The sequence below is a fragment of the Eschrichtius robustus genome, chromosome 7, assembly GCF_028021215.1.
Source record: "Eschrichtius robustus isolate mEscRob2 chromosome 7, mEscRob2.pri, whole genome shotgun sequence".
Taxonomy (NCBI): domain Eukaryota; kingdom Metazoa; phylum Chordata; class Mammalia; order Artiodactyla; family Eschrichtiidae; genus Eschrichtius; species Eschrichtius robustus.
This window is the reverse complement of record NC_090830.1, coordinates 109,694,996-109,716,924: the sequence shown is the minus strand read 5'-3', so window position 1 is coordinate 109,716,924 and position 21,929 is coordinate 109,694,996. Positions and strand designations below refer to the sequence as shown.

At 35.4% G+C, this 21,929-nt stretch overlaps 1 protein-coding gene across 3 annotated transcripts in view; it reads left to right on the top strand.

The window, feature by feature from the left end:
- HPSE2 (heparanase 2 (inactive)) overlaps positions 1–21,929 on the top strand; it is a 626,583-nt gene that overhangs the window by 355,801 nt on the left and 248,853 nt on the right. For 2 of the 3 annotated variants that reach the window (XM_068549005.1, XM_068549004.1), the window contains one exon: positions 18,730–18,901. In XM_068549005.1, coding sequence (XP_068405106.1) covers positions 18,730–18,901 — 172 coding nt within the window. Of the gene's footprint in view, positions 1–6,211; positions 6,386–18,729; positions 18,902–21,929 lie in introns of all 3 variants that reach the window. The other variant, XM_068549003.1, reaches the window with a different exon arrangement.

Here is a 21,929-nt window from a genome sequence, read left to right as displayed (position 1 = left end):
GATACTTTGACATCCTCTGAGGCAGCTGCCTCCTGCCCCACCCAACCCCTCCAAAGAAAAAAAGCACTTAATGGAAAGGGGCCTGTTTGGGGTAGAGTTAATACTTGGGATGCTTTCCTAGGTATTGAGTTCTGAAGAGACTTTAATGCCTCATCTTGACAGAATTCTGGAGAAGCACACATTGGAAGCCAAAATCACTTAGCAAGTCACTATTTAATTCCCAGGTGACATTTGTGCCTCCGTAATTTCTATAGAAGAGGAGTTTAGAGGTGGCTATCAGTTAGGAAGGTGAGGGATGAGGCCACCTCTATAAGATTTGTTCAGACAGCACTTTACATAAGATTAAGAAAATGTTAATTGTTCCTGTAAAATTAACAGGGGCTGGGATACGCTGCTTTGAGGACAGTGGTTATCTGGAAATCAGAAAATCCCTATGACAGTTCCACTCTCCCTCCTTTGTAGCTCTGTGTGTCTCCCAACCTTTCAAAATGTTTTGCTTAACCGGATTTATATCTTCAGTCAAAACTTCTCCCCTTAACTCTGGATTTGTATATTCTGATCACTCAAATTCTTTACTTATGTGTCAGTTAGGCATCTCAAACTTAATGTAGCCAAAACCAAAATTCTGATCTTTGCCTTCCTCTCCTTCCATCTCCCAATCTTCTACACTTCTTTCTTAAATGTCAGTTTCATCTTTCTGTTGCTCAAGTCAAAAGCTTGAGTTTTCCTTGACTATTTTTTTCCCCTCAGACCCCATATCCAATCTTCAGTAAATCTTCTACCTTTAAAACATCCCAGGAATCCAACCACTTCCACCATTCTGCTGCTACCACCCAGGTCCAAGCCACTATGATCTCTAGCCTGAATTATCACTATAGATGCCCAGCTACTTTCCTCGCTCTCACCTTTGCCCTCTATTCACCCTGTAGTCTCTTTTTGGCTCAGCAGCCAGGGTGATGCTTTTGAAATGTGAATCTGGTCATGTTCAAAACCATCCAGTGGTTTTCTGTGTCATTTAAGATAAGAGCCAAGGTCCTTACAATGGCCAGTAAGGCCCTACACAATCTGACCCTGCTGCCACTCTGACCTCATCTCCTATTTCTCTCCCTTATGTTCATTCTGGGGCAGCCATACTGGCCCCATTGCTCTTCTTCACAATCATCAGTCTCTTACCTGTCTCAGGCCTTTGCCTTTACTATACCCTCTGCCTGGAATTCTTTCCGTAGTTATCCCCTTGACTTGCTCCCTAACCTCCGTTGGGTCTCTGCTCAAATGTTAATCTTATCAATGAGGCTTATTTAAAATAACATACCACCCCCAGTGGTTCTACTATCCCCTACCCTGCTTTACAGACTCCATCAACCCCCACTACAGCCACATTAGAGGTAAACTCCGTGGCGCAAGGACCTATTTTCTGTTTTGTTCATGGCTATAACCCTGGAGACTATAATATTTCCTGGCATATAGTAGGTACTCAGTAAATATTTGTTGAATAAATGAATGAATCCTACTTGAAATTCCAGCCATCTCGTTGCTTAGATTAATGGGAGCCCTATTTTTTGTTCTTTGGATTGTTGTTTGTCTGTTTTGTTTTTAAAGTGCCAAGTGCTGAGGAAACTGAGAAAAATGACCATCATTTATATCTTAGTGTGACTTCATTGACCTTATCCATTTGTAATATAGAGCTGAGATTAGCCTCATTGAAAAAATGGTTTTTGACAGATTGCAGTCTTGGTTCTTGATTTTTTTACTTTAACCTATCTCTGGTACTACTCTAGTCATTATTTTGTTTCTTTTCTTCCTTTTGTTGCCACAGAACTTCAAGAAGTAAGTTCAGTGTACCAGAGTCTATTCTTTTTTCTCTACCATTCATTCTTTAAGTTCACACCCCAACCTAAATCTAGAGTCTAATCTCATTTTTTGATTAACCATAATAAGTTTACTTCTTCTTTCTCCTTTTTCTCCTCAATTTCTCACCAACATCTACTGTAATTGACCAGCACCTCCTTGAAACTGTCTTCTTTTGGGTCCCTTAATTCTACATTTCTGGTTCTCCTCCTTATTCTCTGTCCCCCCCTTTTTTTCCTTCTTCCTGACCTTTATATGTGGACACTTCTTAAGGTTTTGTCCTGCCATTTTGTCCTTCAAAACTCTCAAGAAGTTTCACAGCATCAACTTTCTCAGCACTATATAGATGACTCCCAAGCCTCTCTTTTCCATCTCTCTAAGACTCCAGCTCCTCATCTTTAATTGCCTGCTAGACAAGACTCCTTAAAATTCTGTTCCTATGAGATGCCAAGACAACCTGACTATAGGATATAAAGGCATTGGCACCCTCTGGTGGAGAGAGTAGAAGTCATCTTTAAGTATCTGCTTGCTTGGATGGAACCTGACAGGAGATGTTACAAGGAAGATTACATTTGTTGAGCATCTACTGAATGCTCTGTATTCAAATATATGTCATTTAAAAATAAACTTCAGGGTATATTTCTTGAACTAGCAATAATAATTATTATACATATCTTTCATTGGGAACTTTCAGTTTCTTACTAGACCATTTTTATGCAACAAACAGTATTTGGGCTGTGTGAACTCCTAAGCATGATTTTAAGGCAGGAAATTGTTCTCTGATAGATGCTGTGAAGGATATAATGAGATACAGTACCAGCCCTAAGGAACTTGACAGTTTAACTGGGTAAACATGCCATTCACTCTGGAGAAGTGACTAAATCAAGAGGTAATCCCAAGGTAAGACAATGTCACAGGCGCTCAGATGCCAACAAATGGTGTAAACCCTGAGTTTAAAGAAGGCTGAGGTCACTGTAGGTGGATTGGTGGGTTCACTGAGGAATGACTTCATGGAGGAGGCGGGACTTAAACTTATCCTTCACAAAGTATTTCCCAAACTTCTAGCTCTCTAGTTCTCAATTTTTGCCATATTAACAAACTGTCTATATTGTTATTTTTCCACATTTTTCTTTATACTGACACTTTTTTGGTAAATACCATTTTCCTTGTCTTAAACCATCAAATCCATAAAATCACAGGTTTGATGTGCTTTTGTGTTTGATGTATGTTTTTCTATTACATATGAAACAAACAGAGATAATCCTCATCATATGGAGACAATTAGGTCTAGAAAAAGGCCACTTAAAGGCGATTAATCTACCTAAAAAGAATATCATTCATATGAAATTTTGATGCAAAAGTCTGATTAGGGTTTTAGTTTATAAATAAAACTAAAAATTATGAAAATAAGTGTATTTCATTTTATACTTAAATTATAAGCTGTTATTGCAGCTATGAACAATTTGAATGAACTAAATGATATTTAATTGAATATTGAGTATTTTTCTGATAAAATAATTTAACTTTTGTGGCACAGTCGTAAGTATTAAAAAACATCAAAGTAGACCTCATATGATCTTTTAATAAAATTATTTTTTGAGCAACCTGTTTTATTGTCACTCTTGTGAGGTTTCTCTTGTTCAGTTAACTGATAAAATTCTTCTAGATCCTTACTTATTAGTGGATTTGCATGTGATTTAAGCAATTATCAAACATTATTTTCACTGATCTCACGAAACCCTGTGTCTTTTTCTCACATTTGCAACTTGGCTTTCCAACAGATTTGTACTGAGTTTGCCTTATATTGGAGAAACTGAAAACATCATTGCTTTGATTAGTGAGGATATTGCCAAGTGGAAGGAATGTTTAAGTCAGTTCTCAGCTCAACAGTGAATATTTTAGTGTTAGGATTACTTTTATTTTCCTATGCATCCTTTAACTCTAGGACAGCCTTCTCAAACTTTGTATCAGAGAAACACTTGAAATATTCTCAAGTCTCAGGGAACTTCTGGATAAAAATTATATATAAAGCTCATGGTATGTCAGTGTAATCATTTAGTTGTAGCTATTATAATCCAATAATAATTGCCAATGCTCTTTTAAATAGAGTGATATTTTCCTGAGAATCTGTTTAGTTTGGCTGACATTTTAGCCTATTCTTTTGTAGGTTCCCCCAAAAAGGTCAGTGGTATGGATAGAATAAACTTCAATTTTTCTTTTTAAAATGTTCTACTTGATTTTTTGGTGCCTTACCCAAGTAAGGCTAAAACATTATCACAGATTTCTATCATATAAATGCTGTTGAGGTATGGTACGTGATATATGGTAAGCTGTAAGCTTAGTTTTTTTTCCTTCCTATTTAAAACCGAAAATGACCTTTTAGACAACCTTTCTAGAAAAGAAAAAGTAATTAACTTTCATTCTTGAAATTAATCCCTTTTTTCCTTTTTATGAATTTGAAAAATTATAAGGCAAACATAGTATGTTTTTGTTAAGTAACTGGTTTAAGCCAAAACGGGATATAATTTTTCTGAAGATAGGCTTGTTAGGTTATTTAAATAAGGTTTATGAATTTATGTTAATGTGGTTTTCAATATGAAAATAAATTTACAGTATTGAATAGTAAAGTTACTAAAACTATATGTCAAAGCAATAGGAATAAAATTATAGCCTAAGAAAACATTTTCTATGAGACTTTGGAAGAAACCATTTTCTTACTGAGTGGCATGGTCAGATTATGTAGATAATTATAAGATCAGTATACACATGTGTTGGTTTCATGATCATTTTAATAGGCCTAAAAATGCATTTTAATTTTAATTGCTATTTTGGAAATAAAAATAAATAATTAAGTTTATTTCCTTTTCTTTTAATAATTAAGTTTATTTCTTTAATGTGGAACTATGCTGTTTGTTGTTGCTTAGTTACTTGATTCTGGGTTTAATGTGAGATAAGTTCCCATGGATTTTATTTTCAACTAAAATGAGACAACTTCCATCCTTTTTCTTGATGCTTCTTAAAAAACACTTTCTTGTACATGTATGGAGATAAAAATGGCAGCAACCCTGTATCCCACTTCAAAAACTGATAATGGATTCAACCAAATGATCATGGTCCTGCTTTGTAGGACTAAAAGACCTATAACTGCTGCTATGAGACACCTTGGTCACTCTGCGTCATCTTTTGCAGAACCCCCTAATGATATTTATAGAGCCCCACATGGTGTTCCACAGAATCCCATTTGAGAAACCCTGCTCTAGGGACTTGGATAATGAGTACTAAGATAATGTGAACTCCTGTACATAATTATTAACCTAAAAATTTTTTTCAATCTGTATACCACTTAAAATCATGTCATCCATATTTTGTGAAACACTGTATAAAAGGACGAGTAAAATCTGGATATGTTTAAAAGAGAAAGAAAAGGCGTGACGAATGAGAATAATCAGAACAAAGGCCAGTGGGGCAGGGGATTCTATAATAAATAGAACTGGATAACACCTGCAAAGAATTCTTTGACAGTAATAGAGTGACCTGAAGTTGGGGAAAAATTATAGTTGAGTTGTAGGGGCCTTGAACTAAAGAAAACAAAGGTCTTGCAAATCCACTAAGGTTTTGAGGAATAAGTGAAACTAATGAAATTGATTGGGAAAAGATGAATCTGGCAATCTGGGAAGAATCTAGAGGCAGACAGGCAAGTACATTCTTGTAATAATTCATGCAAATGGAAATGAGAGCCAGAACCAGAATGGTGGCAATAGGAGTGAAGGAATGGGATGGATATGGGACATATGGTAAATAGCATTCATGGTATCTGGGATCAACCTAACAATGAACATATTTCTATTAGTAGTTGTGGTATTTCCATTCTCAGAAATATTAGAAATGTGAAATTGAGTGAGATTTGTTTTGGAAGTGCTGCTAGGTTGAGCTATTTTCTGACTCCCCAGCCAGTCATTGTTTCCTGGCCTTGTCTCCTGACACTATTCCTATCATTTCATAAAGGAGTACAGATCCAGCAGTGCCAGATTTTCTGATTTTTTGAGAAAAACTATAAATCTAGCTAGTTTGTGATATCTTCCCATTTCTAAATGTTAGCAATTCAATTTTTTGTTAACAGATAAAATATACTATAGACTAGATTTGGTTGTCAATTTGCAAACTTTATCTGGAGTTGTGTGTGCTGCTTTTGAAAATCACCTTGAAATGTACCCTGAACCAAAAGGTAATAGTCCCTTTTGGAAGCCTCTGTGTAATTCCTATTAGCAGGAAGCTCATAGAAAGGCTTTTTGTAGTAGCTAATATTTTCCTTTTGTTGGGATGTTGATTTGAAAGTTACAAGCCTTTCTCTGCTTCTTCCCAGCCAGGTCTCTAGACAAACTTTATAACTTTGCTGATTGCTCTGGACTCCACCTGATATTTGCTCTAAATGCACTGCGTCGTAATCCCAATAACTCCTGGAACAGTTCTAGTGCCCTGAGTCTGTTGAAGTACAGCGCCAGTAAAAAGTACAACATTTCTTGGGAGCTGGGTAATGGTAAGTAAGGATGTTGTTTCCTCTGAATTGACAAGATAAAGGGTAAAAAATAAGATGGCTCAGACCATCTCTAGTACAGTGGCCCAGAAAACACTTGGGTTGTTTGACCACTGAGTTGACCTTCCAAATAGTAAAAGACCAAACAGTTGGAGAGTAGATTTAGTGAAGCCCACCATTTGCGTCTATAGTTATCTCTAGTTACCTTATCCCAAATAGAGGGGAAATGCCAAATGTGACTTATGATTAACAAATTGATATTAAACCAGATACAACCTATCTGCTCAGCCTAAGCTGAAATTTACAATCTTCCATAGAACACTGGTCCTACAAGATGACCCTTATAATAATTCAAAAGAGTTTGGTCAAGTATATTTGGGAACTGGTCTACAGTATATGTACTTCTTGAAGGTTCATAATGCACATTAGCATGTAAAAGGCTTGAGAAGTCCTGTTGCAATAAAATCTGTATAACATTTTTTTAACCCAGCATTTCTTAAATCATTTAACCAGGGTTGGTCTCAGGGGCATGCAACCTGTGCAGTCACATAGGAGCTCATGCTTAGAAGAGACCCATGCTTGGTTTAATGCTCTGCTATCGCCATCTTAATTTTTAAATAAAGGGATCCATGTTTTCATTTTGCATGGGGCCCTGCAAATTATGTAGCCAGTCCTGTTTAATCATTGCACTGTGTGTGTGTGGGAGTGTGTGTGTGGGAGAGAGAGAGAGAGAGAGACCTATTATCATCTCATGGAACAATGTTCCATGGAACACACAGTGTTCCTAAATCACACTATTTTTCCTAGTGATATACATGTATGTATGATACATATGATATTCTGTAGATTCCATGAGTCTGTAATATTATTGAGTCAACTACTATGGGTTATAGTTAAAATTATGGATAGTATAAATTTTAAAATATTCTGATTCCTAATAAAAAGACATTTTGCTAAACCTTAGAACAAAAAAACCAAGAATTCTCTTACAATTACTGTTACAAATTGATAATAATATTTTTGTCCATGGCCATGTATATCTGTAGCTAACCCATGTTTGTTTGGAGCACCGTGTGTGTGGGGGGGGGGGGGGCGGGCAGTGTACACATACACAAGCACATGTGTGTATTTATGCACTCCACTCTAGAATTTGAAGTTCTCATAAGGTAGCAAGTGATGAGGATCTTATAAGAACAAGTGTCTTTTTTCCTATCACTTGCCATTAACTGGAATGTAGCTCTCTCTTCCTTCCCTGGAGTGGGGGAAATTGGGGGAGAGTTAGCTACCAAATGGAGACTTGTGCTGAACTGAAGATAATTTGGTTACAGGGGGCATAACTAGGGTAGCCTGAGATTTTTCATCTTCCCAACCAGTCTAGGTATCATACATTCTAGGACAAGAGCAAGAGTGATGTGATCAGCTTAGAACGAGGCAAAATTATTACGTAGTAGACAAAGCCATTTACTGATCCCTCCCCGTCGTATCTTCTATTTCATGCTCCTTGACATTCTTTGGTATTTTATGTTGTCTACTCATGACTACCCCACCTAACCTTACCCTGCTCCAGTGTCAGACTCCACCCAGCTTAGCTCTTTTCTCCAAACACAGCAAAATATTCTTCAAACAATTCAAACGATGCATTCCCCAAACAGGGCATTATACCTGTCATGAGGGACCAATTAGGTGTAATGTTTAAAATGGGTGAGTGTAAGACAGTAAGGAGTGGTAGGGCCTCTGATGAGCTAGAGAATACATGCTGTGCCTAAAGCGTTTGTTTTCTTTCTAAAATATTTCTAAATAAAATTGGTTTGTAAAAGAATCTCAGCTGGTTGTAGATAAGCCCAAAGCAATTAAAACTTACTTACAAATGACTGATGGGAATACTTCCTTCAGGGTTTGTGGCATCTCTGAATTTGGGAGCTTATTAAATTAAATAAATCTTTAATTGGTATAACTGACGTGATTTGGTGGAGGTGGGGAGAGTATAGGCATCTTTCTGTATATACGTCTGTTCCAAATAACTGAGAGTCTGCCCCTTTCCATCCTTCCCCCAAATTATGCTAAACAGTTTAGAGACGGAGCTAATTACATTTTTAAAATGTTGTTTAGTCACCTTAGCCACACAACACTTGATTCCCATCATCATCAATCCATCTTCAAGGATTAACAAAAACAAAGAATCATTTTTGAGGAGGAGAAAAGGCACAGTCATAGATAAGAAAATAGATAGGGATATAGATAGCAATAGATAGAAAAATAACCAAATTTATGAATTTAAAAATTCAATAAGGTAGAAAGTATCTGGTAATGTTCCTGTGAGCATTTCTATCAAGGTAGATATAGATGGTTTTTGAGTCTCTAGTCAAGAAGACTAGAGTTGGTCTGTTTCCTCACCCCCTTGCTTTTATTTTAAAAATTGCGTTTCTATTTTTTGATATGACAAATAAGTAGTTTGCCCAAATAAACACACCTTTTAGGGTTTGAAGATTTATTTTGCTGATTCTTCTAATTCATTTTACAACTACTGATAGTTTTTCTTGTGCTAGCATCATATCCCTTAAGATATCCATTGTATTCTGTTCACAATGATTCTGTGTTGTATATTTAGGCCCTTGCCCCTCAAAAATTATCTGATCATCCTCCTGGCTTGGACTTGTCTCTCCAATCTTTTATCCATTTTCTTTTTGGTAACCATATCTTTTTGGACAGACAGAATAGTTGAACTATCATATCCACATTTAGGGGGGGACAATAGAACTGGTCAGTTCTCTAATCCTCCCATATACCCACATCCTGTTAACAAGTACTTTATCTCTAGAGCAAATCTGGCATTGGAAAAACTAAAATAGATATTTCTTTGGTTGTTTCTCCTGGAGTATCTAAACTTAAAGTGACTAAACTTTTTTAAAGTTTAAAGTATCTAAACTTTTTTCTCCTTTAAAATCAGTGAATAGTGTGGGCTACAGACCATGAAAGCAAAATATACCCAGTATCAAGAGGTGAAGATTAAGAAAGTTTTAGGATGTCAAAGTCAAAGAATGACTTTCTTGATACAAGATTTTTAACAACTATGTTTTGTAGATATAAATGTTTCCTTAAATGTCATAAATTGTAAACTCTATATTTGATTAATGCTAGGTGATGATTGTAATTATTTGCATTTCTATTAATCATTGGTGAATCTAAAGTAAGGAAGAGCAGGGGGGAATTTTGAAGCCGAGACTCAAGTCTTGGAAGTGTAGAATAAGAAATTTAATCCAATTCTGCTCCGGAGAGATGGTGTTTGTTCTATAGAGGGCTATCCTTAACAAAAATTTTCTGAAGATAATGCAGCATCTCTAATTGAACACTACATTATGAATTGCTTCCCAAATTAGGTGTGTTCCCCAAATTGATCTGCCCACTTCTGAGAACAAATAAAAGCCACTGTTATCAATTACTGAATCAGTGTCATATATTTATACCTATGCCTGACCTATACATTCACCAATTATTCTTGTTTGATTTTAGTTATATGAATCAGTTCCCTGGAGCCTGATGTCTGCTGAGCAATTTCATAAAATCAAAATTATGACCTTATAAAACTTAGCCCCTTAGAGATGATGATTCTGGCAGCCCAGCTTTATTAATTCATTCATTAATTCAATATTTATTAAGCTTTTAGTCTGTGTTTGTGTGGATAAATGTATGATGTATTTATGTATAGCCATTTATACAGTTTTATTATGTATATTTGTGTGTATATAACAGGTATAGTCTTGTGAGGGCCAAACACAGGGTTGAGCCACCGTGTTCAGACACACTTCCAATTGTTTATGAGGCTAGATCATAGCCCATAGCTTTAGAGAACTCTATTTTTGTTGGAGAGAGTTTGGTGCTTAGGGAAGGAGAAGAGGGGGAAAGAGGAAGAGAAGAGAAGATGAGAAAACATATATAGTTTCTTTACCTGCTTACTTTTCTCCTTTCCCTCTCCCTGCCTGCTTCTCACCTTCATCACATTTATCTTCTCTATTCTTTCTCCACATACTCCCATCTACATAATACTCTCATGCTGTTTAGTAAGTTTATAGACTTGTACAACCATCTCCACAGTCCAATTTTAGAACATTTCCATAACTCCAAAAAGATCCCTCATGCCAGTTTTCAGTCAGTCTCTGTAACCATTCCCAGTCCCAGGAGACACTAATCTGCTTTTTGTCTTTATAGATTTGTCTTTTGTGGACATTTCATATAACTGGAATCATACGATATGTAGTCTTTTGCATCTGACTTCCTTCACTTAGCATGTTTTTGAGGTGTATCCATTTTGTAGCATGTAAAAGTAGTTCATTCCTTTTAATTGCTGAATAGTATTCCAATGTATGAATATATATATATATATTCATATATATGTGTGTATATATCTCTCTCTATATATATCTACATAGAGATATATCTATATCTATATCTATATCTATCTATATACATATATATCTCGCATTTTGCTTTTCCATTCACCAGATGACAGACATTTGGATTGTTTCTACTTTTTGACTGTGATAAGTAATGCTGCTGTAAATATTCATATACAAGTCTGTGTGTGGATATATACTTTCATTTCTCTTAGGAAGATACCTGGGAGAGGAGTGGAGTCGCTAGTTTCTATGGTAAATTTAAGTTTATTTTTAAACAAACTACCGCACTACTTTTCAAAGTAGCTGTACCATTTTACATTTTCCCCAGGAATGAATGATGATTACAGTTTTTCTACATCTTTGGAAACACTTGTTAATGTCTATTTTTTTGATTATAGCCATTTTAGTGGTTTTGAAGTAGTATATTAATATGGCTTTAATTAGCACTTCCCTAATGACAAGTGATATTGAGCATCTTTTCATGTGCTTATCAGCCATTCTTACATCTTCTTTGGTGAAATGTCTACTCAAATCTTTTGTCTTTTTAATTGGGTTATCATATTATTCAGTTGTAAGAGGTTTAAATATATTCTGGATACAAGATCTTTATCAAACATATGACTTGCAAATATTTTCTCCCAGTCTATAGCTTATTTTATCATTTTCTTTATGGCATCTTTTGAAGTTCAGATGTTTTGAATTTTGATAAAGTTCAACTTACCAATTTTTTATTCTACTCTTTGTGCTTTTGGTATCATATCTTTGCCTAACCCAGGATCACAAAGTTTTTTTCCTATTTTTTCTTTTAAAAGTTTTGTAGTTTTTGCTCTTACATTTGGGCATAAGATCCATTAGGAGTTAATTTTTGAGTATGGTGAGAAGTAAGAATCTAAATTCATCTTTTTGCATATGGCTACCAAATTGTCCCAGCATTGTTTGTTTAAAAGATTATCCTTTCCTTACTGAATTCTCTTGACACTTTTGTCAAAAATCAGTTGACCACAAATGGGTTTATTTCTGGACTCAAGTCTCTTCCACTGATCTGTATGTCTGTTCTTGGACTACTATACTAGGACTACATTGTCTTTTATTTTTGATATACGTATTTATTGCAAAATGATCACCATGATAAGTTCAGTTAATATCAATCACCTCACATAGTTACAAATACTTTTATCTTGTGATGAGAACTTTTAAGATCTACTCTGTTAGCAACTTTCAAATGTACAATACAGTATCGTTAACTATAATCACCATGATGTACATTACATCCCCGTGACATTTATTTTATAAGGTAAGTTTGTACCTTTTGATCATCCTCACCCATTTTGCCACCCTCACACCTGCCTCTGGTAACCACCAATCTATTCTCTATGTTTTTTTTTTTTTTACATTGTCTTGATTACAAGTTTTATAATGAGTTTTGCAATTGGGAAGTGTAAGTCTTCCAACTCCATTCTTCCTTTTCAAAATTGTTTTGGCTCTCCTAGGTGTTTGCATTCCATGTAAATTTTAGGGTCAGTTTGTTAAATTTCCTCAATAAAGCCTGCTGGAATTTTAACAGAGAACATTGAATCTGTAGATCAGTTAGGGAAAATTGCCATCCCAATAATATTGACTGTTCCTATCCATGAGCATAGATTACGTCCCATTTATTTAATTTTTAATTTCTCTCAGCAATGTTCTGTAGTCTTCATTGTACAAGTTTAGCACTTCTTTTATTAACTTTATTCTAAGTATTTTATTCTTTTCGATGCAATTGTGAATGGAATTATTTTAATTTCATTTTTGTATTGTACCTTGCTAGTATTTAGAATTGATTTTATATATTGATCTTTTATCTTGCTGAACTTGATTTTTAGATCTTGTTTATTTTCCTCTACCTGTGTGAATTCTTTAGGATTTTCCGTATACAGGATATGTTGTCTAAGAATAAAGACAGTTTTACTTCTTCCTTTCTAATTTAGATGGCTAAATTATTTTCCTTGCCTGATTGCACTGACTAGAACCTCTAATACAAATGTTGAATATAAATGGTGAGAGCACACATCCTTGCCTTGTTCCCAGTCTTAGGGGGGAAAAATTCAGTATTTCAATTAAGTATAATATTTTGCCATTAAGCATTCAGTATTTCACTGGTAACTATATAGATTTTTCTTAGATACCGTTTATCAGATTGAGAAATTTCCCTTCTATTCATAGTTTGTTGAGAGTATTTATCAGGAATGGGAGTTGGATTTTGTCAAATGGTTTTTTGTTTTGTTTTGGTTTGATTTTTTTGCATCTGTTGCGATGATAATGTGGTTTTGGTCTTTTATTCTATTAATACGGTATTTTACATTAGTTGGGTTTTGGTATTAAATCAACCTTGCATTCCTGGTGTAAATCCCAATTGGTCATGATATTATAATACTTTTTATATATTGCTGGTTTCAGTTAGTAAATGTTTTGTTGGGTATTTTTGAATCTATATTTATGAGAAATATTCATCTGTAGTTCTCTTGTGATGTCTTTGTCTGACTTTGGTATCAGGGGAATATTGACCTCATAAAATAAGTTGGGAATTGTTCCCTCTTCCTCAATTTTCTGGAAGAGTTTATGAAGAACTGTGCATTATTTCTTCCTTAAAAACTTGGTAGAATTCACCAATTAATCCATCTGAGTCTGGGCTTCCTTTGTGGAAATAATTATAATGGCTAATTAAATGTTTTTTGTTGTTATAGGCCTATTCAGATTTTTTTTTGAGTTGGTTTTAGTAATTTGTGTCTTTCTTGAAAATTTTTTCATTTCATATACGTTGTGTAACTTATTGGCATAAAGTTGTTCATTGGCATAAGGTTGTAGTCCCTTATCCTTTTAATTACTGTGAGATCCTTAATGATGTTTCTTTTCATTCCTAACTTTGGTCATCTGTGTCTTCTCTCTCTTTTTTTTTTTTCTTTTTTGGTCAGTCTAGCCAAAGGTTATATCAATTTTGTTGATCTTTTCAAAGAACCAACCTTAATTAGTTTTTCTCCATTTTTTATATCATTGGTTTCTTCTCTAATTTTTATTATTTCATTTTTTCTTCTTGCTTTGGGTTTAGCTCCCTCTTCTTTTTCTCCTTTCTTAAGATAGAAGCTTAGATTATTGATTTGAGATCTTCTTTTCTAATATAGGAGTCTAAGGCTGTAAATTTCCCTGTAAGCATTGGGGTTTTTTTCCTAAACAACAAAAAAAAGCTAGAAGTCTAACATATAGTTATCAGCAGATCTTTTTTTTTTTCTGAGGTCTCTCTTCTTGGCTTCTTGGCTCACTGTGTCCTCACATGGCCTTCCCTCTGTGTGTGCATGCCTAGGTCTCTTTGTGCTCAAATTAACTTTTTTAAAGACTTTTTTAAAGAGCGGTTTTAGGTTCACAGCAAAATTGAGAAGGTATAGAGATTTCTCATATATCCCCTGCCACATGTGCACAGCCTCCCCCACTATCAACACCCCTCACAGAGTGGTACATTTGTTACAGCTGATGAACCTACATTATACATCATAATCACCCAGAATTTATGGTTCACATTATGGTTCACTTTTGGTGAGCACATACTATGGGTTTGGACAAATGTATAATGACAGGTATCCATCATTATAGTATCACGTAGAGTATTTACTGCCCTAAAAATCCTCTGTGCTCCACCTATTCATTCCTCCCTCGTCTCCCTAACCCTTGGCAACCACTGATCTTTTTACAATCTCCATAGTTTTTTCCTTTTCCAGAATATCATATAGTTGGAATCATACAGTATATATAGCCTTTTAAGATTGACTTCTTTCACTTAGTGAAAGACATTTAAGTTTCCTCCATGTCTTTTCATAGCTTGATGGCTCATCTCTTTTTAGTGCTGAAAATTATTCCATTGTGTGGATGTATCAGAGTTTGTTTATCCATTCACTTACTGAAGAATATCTTGCTTGCTTCCAAGTTTTAGGACTTGTGAATACAGATGCCATAAATCCATGTGCAGACAAAGTGAGGGCATAAGTTTTCATCTCCTTTGGGTAAAAACAAGGAGCATGATTGCTAGATTGTATGGTAAGAGTATGTTTTGTTTTGTAAGAAACCACCAAACTTCCAAAGTAACCATATCATTTTGCATTCCCATCAGCAATAAATGAGAGTTACGTTCCTTCACATTCTAGCTTGTATTTGGTGTTGTTAGTGTTACAAATTTTAGCCATTCTAATAAATATAGAGTGGTATTTCATTGTTGTTTTAATTTGCATTTCCCTGATGACATATAAAGTAGAGCATCTTTTCATATACTTGTTTGTCATCTGTATATCTTCTTTGGTGAGGTACCTGTTAAGTTCTTTAGCCCATTTTTTAATCAGGTTGTTTATTTTCTTATTAAGTTTTAAGTTCTTTGTATATTTTGGATAGCAGTCCTTTATTAGATATATATTTTGCAAGTATTTTCTCCCAGTCTATAACTTGTCTTCTATTCTCTTGACATTGTCTTTTGCAAAGCAGAAGTTTTTAATTTTAATGAAATCCAGTTTCTTAATTATTTCTCTCATGGATTGTGACTTTAGTGTCATCCCATACATTTTTATATATTATAGTTTAATTTTCATTTCATTGAAAATATTTTCTAATTCCCCTTGTGATTTATTCTTTGATTCATGGATTATTTGTTTGATTTCCAAATACTCATAGATTTCTCAAATTACTTTCTGTTGTTGAATTCCCATTTAATTTTGTTGTGGTCAGGGCACATACATTATATGAGTTAATCCTTTTCAATATACAAGACTTGTTTTATAGCCCAGCATAGATGGTCTATCCTGAAGCATATTCTATATGCATTAAAAAAGAATGTGTTGGGTGCAGTGTTCTATAGATAATTCAATCAAGTCAAGTTAGCTGATGATGTTACTCAAGTTTTCTATATCCTTGCTGATTTTCTTTCTAGTCATTCTATTCATTATTGAGAATGTGGTATTGAAGTCTCTTTCTGTTATTGTTGAATTTTCTATTTTTATTTTCAGTTTTGTTTCATTTATTTTGGTGTTCTGTTGTTGGTAGGTATATGTTTGTAATTGTTATATCTTCCTGATAAATTGGCCCTTTTATCATTATAAAATGCCCCACATTGTCTCTAGTAACATTTTTGTCTTAAAGTCTATTTTGTCTGTATTAGTATAGTCATCCCAGCTCCCTTTTGTTTACCATTTGCATGGCATATCTTTTTTAATCCTTTTAACTTTCACCCTCCTGTGTCTTTGACTTTAAAATGTGTCTCTCTAGTTGGATCTTATTTTTTTATTTAGCCTGATAATTTCTGCTTTTAATTGGAGTTTTTAATCCATTTACATTTAATGTAGTTGTTGATATGGTTGAACTTACATCTGCCATCTTGCAATTTTCTATATATTTCAGTTTTTTTTATGCCTCTGTTTCTCCTTTACTGTCTTTTCATTCAAAAGGGATATTGTCTAAGGTACCATTTTAATTTCTTTTTGTTTTGATTTAGTTATTTTCTTAGTAGTTTCTTATTATAATACATCTTAACTCATTACAATCTACTTTAGGGTAACACTAACTTAATTCCAGTTAACTGTAGAAACTGCTCCAATAAGACTCCATTTCCCCCTCCTTTGTGCTATTATTATTCTAAGTATTACATCTTTATATGTTATAAGCCCAACAATACAGTTTCATAGTTTTGTTTTATGCAACTGTCATTTAAATTAGTTAAGAGCTGAGTAATGAATATTTTCAACTGTCTTTTATATTGATCTGTGTAACTATCTTTACTGGTGTTCTTTATTTCTTTGTGCTCTTTTGAATCACCATCTGCTGACATTTCCTTTCACCCTAAAAGACGTTCTTTCTTATTTCTTGTAAGGCAGATTTTCTCACAACGAATTCTGTCCTTTGTTCTTCTGGGAAGGTCTAAATTTTGCTTTCAGTTTTGAAGGATAGATTGCTGCATGTAGAATTCTTGGTTGACATTTTTTTCAGCATTTTGAATATGTCATCCCACTGTCTTCTTCTGGCCTCCATTATTTCTGGTAAAAATTCAGCTACTAATTTCATTGTGTTCTTCTGTATGTGAAGAATCATTTCAGTTCCAAAGTTTCCAATTGATAATTTTTTATAATTTCTATCTCTTTATTTATATTTGATTAGTCAGTAAAATCATACTTTCCCTTAATGTTTTATTCTTCCCTTTAGTTCTTTAAACATATTTATACTAACAGTTTTGAAGTCCTTGTCTGCTAAGTCAAACATTTGGGTCCCCTAAGAGAAAGTTTCTTTCTTTCTTTCTTTTTTTCTTGTTTATGGGTCACACTTTCCTGTTTATTTGCATGTTGTAATTTTGTTGTTGTTGAAAACTATACATTTTAGATAATATGTTGGAGCAAATCTGAATTCCAAATCCTCCATTCCAGAGGTTATTTTTGTTTTTTCTTTTCTGTTCATTTGTTTGTTTAGTCACTTCCTGGACTAGTTCCATAGAGTCTGTCTCCCTTGCATCATGTAGCTGCTAGTATCTCTTAAGTTTTTTATTTTTAAATTTTTTTTTTTTATTTTTAAGGCCAGCTTCCTAGGGGTTGGCCCTGAGTCAGCATAGCTTAATAGTGAGATGATGATTGATCAGAGGTTGTGTTTACCTTGAGCTAATAAGGCTTTCACCCTTTGCCAGTAGATCTGTGTGTGAGTTTGGGAACACTTTCAAAATTTAGGCAGTTTACAAGTCTGATTGGTTTTTACTTTTTGACATGCCTTCTCATGTCTCCTTTATGAGTGTACTAGGTTTCACATTCATCTGGGAATGCATGGATAGCTAGTGCCCTCTCCAGTCCCTCCTGAGCATGCACAGCCTTCCAGACTACAGGGGGTATTTGTGGGCTTATCAAAATCCTCAATGGCTTTCTTATTCCCCAAATCTCCCTGTTACATTTCTTGCAAGTCTGCTGGTCTATTTCTTGCCCCTACCAGTGTCAAAACCTGAAGCTAGCCAAAATGTTGGCCTTGCCTGGGGTATGTGCTTCATTACGAATCAAGTTAGCCCCCTCCAGCAGTGGAGCTGCTGGTTTTTAGGACTTTACTTGTCTATTTAGAACTACCAAGTTAATAGAAACTGGGGGAGGGGATTTTGCTCTAAGTTATTTCACTCAGCCACTTTGCTATTATTGAACATTAAGGTTTTTCTAACTTTTTGATACAAGGACCATCTTTATGAAGCTTTCCTTTCTTACCATTTGTATTAGTTTCCTAAGCCTATCGTGACAAGCTCAGTGACATAAAACAACAAATATTTTTCAATCACAGTTCAGGAAGTCTGAAATCAAAGCATTGCCAGGTTTAATTCCTTCTGGAATCTCTAAGAGAGAATCTATTCCATGCCTCTCTCTAGCTTCTAATAGCTGCCAACAAGCCTTGGCATTGCAGTATCCCTTCAATCTTTGCCTCCATCGATACATGGCCTTCCTCCCTGTGTGTCTGTGTACCTGAATCTCCCTCTCCTTTCTCTATAAAGACACCAGTCATTGGATTTAGAACACATCCTAATTCTATATGACCTCATCATAAATAATTACTTAAGTAATTACTTCTTCAAAGATCCTATTTCCAAATAAGGTCACATTCTAAAGTTTTGGGTTGACATGAATTTTGAGGGACACTCTTCAACTCAGTACACCATTTATTATAAAGTATCATTTGAAAATCAGTATGGTTCTCTGTTGTGGATTATGTGATCTTTTGCGAAGATTAGTTTGAAATTAAATAGAATGGTAAAATGGCACTTGACTTTTTAGTTGGGATAGTTTCTCAAGTTAAGCTAGCTTGCACCCTCTTTTTGGTTATTTTGTTTACATTGTTAAGAAAAAGGCAGAGAGATCTGTGGACAGGAAAGGGTTGGCAGAACCTCACTCTTCTCAACTCTGACTTGCATGTCTGCTTTTAATCTAGAGCCAAATAACTATCGAACCATGCATGGCCGGGCAGTAAATGGCAGCCAGTTGGGAAAGGATTACATCCAGCTGAAGAGCCTGTTACAACCCATCCGGATTTACTCCAGAGCCAGCTTGTATGGCCCTAATATTGGGCGGCCCAGGAAGAACGTCATCACCCTCCTAGATGGGTAGGTCAGATTATTTAGCAGTTTTTAAAACATTGTTCATTAAATGTAGTGAATTAATGTATTTGTATTTTTCCTGGTTATTTCTGGTCTTAAGAAGGGCAGAGAGACTTTTTCATAGTGACAGACATCTCCCACCATAAATCAGGGATTCTCTACCAAACAGTGGAAGAACTTATCTCTCCAGGCCTTCCACAGTCAGCAGAAGAGGGTGGGATTGGGAGGGATATCACAACATCCAGAACAGGTTGGAAAGGATGTGTTGTTTTAAAAAGCACATTTAATATTACAGCATTGCATAACATCACTTAATATTTTTTAAAAGGCAAAATATTATCTACTGTATTCTTGGGACCTCTTACAGAAGGTAAAACTTGACAAAATCCTGGACAGTGGATCTGGGTTAAAAAGTTGAGAAACACTACAAATGCTTGTACATTAAAGCACAGCTTAACAGATAGATTTATTAGGTATTCTAGAGAATTGCTATCATGTGATTTATTTAATTTTTACTGAATCTAACCATCATTTTTTAAGCAGTGGTTATGGATGCAGCACTATGTTAAATGCTCTCTTCCCCAGTCCTGCTGGTGGGCCAGGCCCAGATTAAATAAGTGGAACATACATGCATGTTGGGTCCAGTTATGCAGGGTTGGAGTGGATGTCTGAGGGAATAGCATGAGGAAGACTGAAGATATATGTTGAATCAAAGACTCAAAGAGGATATGTAACTACAACAGAGAGGGTAGGAACAAGGAAGTTGGGAGAGGCAGGAGTTCATGTGGCATACAGAGTATGCACCAAGGCACACCTTTTGTTCAGCATCCTGTCATATTCTGGGACAGGTATGGTTATTCCTACAAATTCAAAGACAAGTAAGATGTTTTCCAGTGAAGTGTACAGCCCAAGTGAGGTTAGATAAATGCTGTACAAGTATAGACAGATACCGTTCCAGTAGAAAGAAACTTCTGGCCAACCTCCTGAATGGCCCCTGTGGCTTGATGGCTCTTATGACTCTCTCTCTTCCCTTTTGTGGTAGCTTAGTCTTAGTCTAAGCTAATTAACATAGCAGACATTATTGAAGGCTTGGGAAGCTGGAATGATTTACACTGTAACAACATTTACAGCCTGAAGTTTAATTTTAGGCATTTTCGTCTTTAGAAAGAATCCCCAAGCCCTTATTTTAATTCCTATCCTTTCCCCATCCTTCTTTTTTCTCTCCTTCTCTCTCAGTAGGAACTTCCGTTTTTTCTTGCAGAACAATTTTCTGACCTTGACTCCTACCTACAAATGCAGCACTGGGCTTCCCTTTGCATACTTTTGCTGAACTTTGAAATTACTCTGTGTGTGTGTGTGTGTGTGTGTGTGTGTGTGTGTGTGTGTGTGTGTGTATGGGATGGTGATGGAGAGGTTGGTTTTATTTTACATGTTTTAATTAGGGGATAAGAATCACATGTGTAGAACATTTTCATAGTTCACAATACACAGTCAAGCAAAGCCAGTAACTATCACTTAAGTCCACATAGTTATTCTTTTAGATTATACCTTTTCTTTAATGATTTGATTAATATATTTTCATGGGACTGACAGTCTTCTCAGTAGCATGACCCTGTATCAATCATTCATTCATTCTGCAAATACTTGTTGAATAATTGCTATGTTCCAGGTACTATGTTAGGAACTGGGAATGTAAAAATAAACAAAAATAGATACTTTCTCTGCCCTCATGGAGTATATAATATGGTAGGGGAGACATAGACAATAATCAACTTATCTTAAGACTGAAACAGTACCAAGGAGAGGTACATGGTACTATGAATGACTGTAAGTGCTGGGATTTGACTAAGTTAGGTGGTTGGAAGGGTTCCCTAAAGGAGTCACACTTAAGAGGAACAAGCACATGAAAAGATGCTCAACATTCCTAATCATCAGAGAAATGCAAGTCAAAACCACAATGAGATATCACCTCACACCTGTCAGAATGGCTATCATCAAAAAGACCACAAATAATAAATGTTGGTGAGGATGTAGAGAAAAGGGAACCCTAGTAGACTGTTGGTGGGAATGTAAATTGGTGCAGCCACTTTGGAAAACAGTATGGAGGTTCCTCAAAAAGCTAAAAATAGAGCTACCATATGATCCAGCAATCCCACTTGTGGGTATATAGCTGAAGAAAATGAAAATACTAATTCAAAAAGATACATGCACTCCAATATTCATAGCAACATTATTTACAATAGCCAAGATGTGGAAGAAACCTAAGTGTCCATCAACAGATGAATGGATAAAAATGTGGAATGGAATATTACTCATCCATAAAAAAGAATGAATTTTGCCATTCACAACAACACGGATAGACCTGAGGGGTATTATGATTAGTGAAATAAGCCAAACAGAGAGAGACAAATACAGTACGTTATTACTTATATGTGGAAACTAAAAAATAAAAAAAGAATGAATATAAAAAAACAGAGTCACAGGTACAGAGAACAAACTAGTTGTTACCAGTCAGGGAGAAAGAAGGGGGAAGGGGCAAGATAAGGGTAGGAGATTAGGAGGTACAAACAAACTACTATATATAAAATAAAAAAGCTACAAGGATATATTGTACAGCATGAGAAATATAGTCAATATTTTACAATAACTTTTTAAAAAACTTTTTCAGTTTTGACAGTCTAGGGTTGTATTTTTTAAAATTAATTAATGTATTTATTATTTATTTTTGGCTGTGTTGGGTCTTCGTTGCTGCGCGTGGGCTTTCTCTAGTTGCAGCGAGCGGGGGCTAATCATCGTTGCGGTGCTCTGGCTTCTCATTGTGGTGGCTTCTCTTGTTGCAGAGCATGGGCTCTAGGTGCCCGGGCTTCAGTAGTTGTGGCACGCGGGCTCAGAAGTTGTGGCTCGTGAGCTCTTGAGCGCAGGTTCAGTAGTTGTGGCCCACGGGCTCAGTTGCTCCGCAGCATGTGGGATCTTCCCAGCCCAGGGCTTGAACCTGTGTCCCATGCATTGGCAGGTAGATTGTTAACCACTGCAC